This window comes from Danio rerio, chromosome 21, assembly GCF_052040795.2.
Source record: "Danio rerio strain M-AB ecotype USA chromosome 21, GRCz13ab, whole genome shotgun sequence".
Taxonomy (NCBI): Eukaryota; Metazoa; Chordata; class Actinopteri; order Cypriniformes; family Danionidae; genus Danio; species Danio rerio.
The window spans coordinates 6,140,001-6,145,000 of NC_141041.1; the positions used below are offsets into that span (position 1 = coordinate 6,140,001).

General features: G+C 43.0%; 1 protein-coding gene across 2 annotated transcripts in view; it reads left to right on the plus strand.

Annotated features, from left to right (window-relative positions):
• Nucleotides 1-5,000, plus strand: part of col27a1a (collagen, type XXVII, alpha 1a) — a 229,348-nt gene that overhangs the window by 79,956 nt on the left and 144,392 nt on the right. For both annotated transcript variants that reach the window (XM_087299058.1, NM_001163294.1), the window contains one exon: nucleotides 2,915-4,488. In XM_087299058.1, the coding sequence (XP_087155184.1) occupies nucleotides 3,670-4,488 (819 nt within the window). In that variant the 5' untranslated portion in view covers nucleotides 2,915-3,669. The remainder of the gene's footprint in view (nucleotides 1-2,914; nucleotides 4,489-5,000) is intronic.

The window sequence follows — 5,000 nt, forward strand, 5'->3', positions numbered from 1 at the left end:
TCGTTCTAGGAAGTGCTGTTCTTGTAAGTTTGGCTCTGTCCAAACTTTGTGAAGCCAGCTCTGACCCCAGTGAAACACACACACACTCACACAGATTCACACACACAAGTTCAAGCTGATAAGTTCACAGATTTTCCCTGTCAGAAGCCAGTGTTTAGCACTGGAGTTTTGGCATCAGACGCAGACATGCAGCTGTTAACTCGCTGCTTCTTTTCAGCCTCAAAGGATGTATTCCTGCTGGATTTTAACATGCATGGTGAAAAACTGAATTAGCACATTAAAATGATGTAATGGGGAGTCATGGACCCTCCTAAAGATGCCATGATATCAAACTGAAGTTTATTGCTTCAGTGTGATTGTGTGTGCGTGCATGTGTGTGTGTGTGTGTGTGTGTGTGTGTGTGTGTGTGTGTGTGTGTGTAAAGTGTGAACACTCAGAATCTTCCTAAAAACATTTCTGTATTTTTATATACATTTTTATAATTCTGGTTAATATGTTTTAAATGTATATAAATATTTATTTTTATTTTATAAATAGATGTATATTATATATGTAAAATATATATAAAAAATTCCTGATTTAAAAAAAAATTCCAAGTTTTATTTAACAGAGGAAATTTTATAGTGTTAAGAATTATATGTAACTTACGTAGCCTAGTTATGCTTTGCACTAAGCTAGTGAGTACGTTTACATGGGCACCAATAATCTGATTTTAATACGACAATACTCTAATTGAGAGTTTACCATGCAAACTAGTGATGTTTGATTAATTTAACCGAGGTCATAATTGAACTAAACAGAAATGTGGAGGGTGCCTATCTTAGTCCCATTATTGAAGTGCAGTACACACATGTAAACACTGCAATCAAACTATTACCATCATGTAGGATTTTCGCACCATTTTTGCGATAGGATAGTCGATTCCAGGGGTTTAAAGTGTATTGCCTGCGAGTCGGATCAGGCGAGGTGATTCTGTAAAGTTTAAAAATGAGATGCAATTTTTCAATAAAAGAAACTGCTATTCCAATTGTGTCCATTGGGTGGCGCAATAGCAAACTGTTAATTTCATTCGAGCCAGAAGCCTGTATCAGTATCAGTGTGACCGCCTTCTCAGAGAGAAAGACCACATCTATGCCCTATCACACCACACTGAGGTGATCTCAAGAGGTAACGTAACAAATTCACGTTTTGTCATATTAGTTCACTAATTCAAGTTTAGTCATACAAAAATGTCCGATATAAAAAAGGTGTGGCACCCAACCACACCCCTAAACCCAACCATCATAGTTGGATAAGCAAATCGTACTAAATTGTATGAATAAGATCGTAAAGTTGAAAGAATTGCCATGAGATCGTGTTGTCCTCAGGCTCCAGCTTTATGGTTTGTATTGATCGTATTAAACAAACAAACAAACAAAGAAAACAATCTGAAGTTGTTGTTTTTAAGTCATATACACCATGATTTTACCTGTCCGGCCCACTCGGGAATAGATTGTCCTCCATGTGGCCCCTGAGCTAAAATGAGTTTGACACCCCTGGTCTATACACACACGGCTGTTTGACACTATTTTCTGCACCTACCGAGACAGTGAAGGACCACAGACACCTGCATCGCGAAATGCAGAGTTGTTTACGTATTTGGCATGCAGTATCAAACTCCATTAAAACAACACTCTTCCAGCAGTTCATACTTGCACATGAAATCTCGTTTGTCACAGGAGGCATGCATGAAATGTTCCTGAATGAAACTGAAAGTGCCAAACTGCAGTTAAGGTCAACAAATTAAAAATGTAACTCTGGAGGAAACGTGAACAGCACAGTGACGCAATGATGTTAATCGAATTATGTGATACAGGCCCGGATTGGCTAATCGGGAGAACCGGGAGAATTCCCGGTGGGTCGGTCCATTTTTTGGCCGCAAGGGCCGGTGTTCTTAGCTGCTTGCACTCTCAGCAGTCACACTTTTTTCATTTATTTATTTGACCATAGCCTCACTCTTTTTATTCATCATTTTGCCGCAGCTCTGCTCTTTTTATTTATTGTCTCGCAGCCCCATGGGCAAAGTGCAGCCTTGCGGGTAACACTGCAATATTTATTTTTTCCTCTAAATGAAACAGCGCCATTGTGGTCCAGTGGTCAGCACTTTGCGTTACGACGCCGTCAACCTGAGTTCGAACCTCACCTGAGTAATTATTATATATATATATATTTTCATTTTTATTGTTAAGACATATAATACTGCTAGGGTTGTGGAACATTTGATGTTTTAAAGCAGCTGTTTTCTTGAAAAAGATGTGATGGTGTAATTAGAAACTGAATTGGAAACGACGTTATTTTAATATAATCAGTCGTGAACCAGAGGTGGGCCGGTCTAAGGCTTGAAACTCTAGGGCTGAAAAGGAGTCCCACTTCGGCCCTGATGTGATATAATGTAAAACGGGATCATGAAAGGAACATTCAACAAACAACTCATGTAAATACCTTAATCATATTATTGTCTTATTCAGATTAAGGAAAATTATTTGATTACAACTGATATCAATGTAAACATAGCCAGTGTTTCTCAACCCATTACACACCCATTAAAGGTCTTTCAGTCTCTGCTAATGAGCAGATAATCTGAATCAGGTGTGTTTGGTTACGGAGACATGAAAAATGTGCAGAGCTGGTGGTCCCCCAAGAACGTGGTTGAGAAACACTGTACTCAGCTGAGTAATAGGATCTTGCGAAATAAATAGTAAGATATTATATTCTGTCAGCATGGCAAACACAAAAGGAATTATTAAATGTGTTGAAAATCTTTCCATCAAACATCACCTGAGAAATTTTTGAAATGTAATATATAAATGTAATATTTTGGACTTCATCTGTACATGTCAGGTTGTGTTAAGATGCTTTTGTATTTGTGTTGCAGATGTGGACGTGTTGCAGCGGTTGGCTCTGCGTGCTGAGCTCGGGTCTCGTGCCGTTCCCGCTGGCGTCATCTCCCTCCGCTCAGGAGTCATCCTCACCACACGGGCACGGGTCACCACACCCACACGCTCCCTGTTCCCACCAGAACTCTTCTGGAACTGCACTATCATCCTGAGCGTCCGATCCCACCGCTTAAACTCAGCCTTTCTCTTCTCCGTCCTATCTGGGAATCGGATTCAGCTTGGGTTGGAAATTTCCCCTGGCAAGCTAACACTTCATGCAGGCCCCGGGAATGCTGCGACGTTCCTATACAACCTTCACGATGGACGCTGGCACCATCTAGCCTTTGTTATAAATGGGCGATCAGTGACCCTACACTCTCCCTGCTCGGAGAGTGACAGCGGAGTTACTCAGGAGCTCCCTGTACTTCCCGAACGCCTGAACCCTCGAGGAACCTTCCGCCTGGGGGGCAGCAGTGCTCTGCTTCCGGGTGTGGTGCCCTTTGAGGGGGCGGTTTGCCAGTTTGATGTGGTGCCCTCAGCACAAGCACAGCAAAATATCTGCAGCGCCATTCGCAGGCAGTGCAGAGAAAATGACACCTACAGGCCGGCACCTCCTGCCCTGCTTCCACTCCCATCTCGACACGCCCCACCACTATTGGCCCACACCTTACCACCTAATCGCACTTTCACTTTCACTCCCACTAATTTCCTTTTGGCACCCGTGAATGGCGCAGGAGGGTCTTCTTCTGTGAGAATGAGTGATGGTGTGCGACCCAAGCCTTCCTCCACCACACCTCCACCTCTTGCCTTGATGCAAACAGGAATTGATGCTCCTTTATCTTTAAGTTTGGTCACCCATAAGCCTAGTCTCCGGACACCCAAGCCCACTGCCTCAAAACCTGGAGTCTGGCTTACTCCCACAAAACCAGCCAGACCAAAACCCACTCCAGGAAAAGCATCTCCAAAACTTAACGTATCTAAATCTTTTGGACCAAAGCCCACAGCACGACTGGCTGCTTCCAAACTTGGTTCAAAGGCAATTGGTCCCAAGCCTACACCATTGAAACCCTCCAAACCTGTAAAGAAGCCGACATCTGTGCCAAAGCCCAACCCTACGAAGAATGCGTCTATTGGTCCCAGACCTACCAATTCAAACAAGAAACAAAACGCCATTCTGAAACCCTTGCCTGCCCCCAAACCGACTGTCCCCAAAAGACCCTCGCCAACCAACAAAAAGCCTCTCCAGCCCAAAAACAAATCCCACACCACGCCGTTAACCCCCAAATCCACCCTGGCTCCAAACTCTACATCTAAAAAGCCCCTGCCGACCCTAAAATCCACTTCGTTCACCACTGCTGCACCAAACAAACCCCCCAAAACTCTGGAAACCCCAAAAGTCAATCCTGACAAGTCTAAAACGCCCGTGCCTTATTCCACACCACGCACTCCAAGGTTCTCCATACAATCTGTGACTCTTCCGGCGTTTGACGATTTCCAGAGCTTCGAAGTAGAGCCCACGCGCTTTTCACTTCTGGTTGGAGCACCAGGACTAAAAGGAGATCAAGGGGAATCGGTAAGAGATCTGCATTGTTTGTGTTTGTGTGTGTTATATAATGTTGTGTGTTTTATAAGGTAAAAATAAACCAGTCTCCACTTTTCTTGAGGTTTAAATGCTGTTTAAGGGACGTAAACAAAGGTTTAGGTTCATGAATGTTGGTAATGCCTTCATAAGTCATACAAACATTTAAAGATGTTTGCTTACATCACTGTCCTCTTGCATTACTTTGAGTTTGAAAGCTGTTGAGTGATGTGTTTTTAAAGCGGGGTCAGAGGTCAGAGGAAGCAGTGAACATTTTATCAGTCACCCAGACATTCACATAGACGTTTACAAGCAGCAATTGCCATTCCATTCATGGAAATCTGGGCTTAGCAGTTCAATCAGATGAACGGGGACTCTCAAAAACATGTTTAAGAGACTGTATTTCACGGACCTGTGAGCCAAAAACAAACAAGGATAAGTGAGTTATCTCAAGTCCTGCAATTAATGGGAGTCAGCCGCACTTAAACAGCAGGTCTTCAATGTCT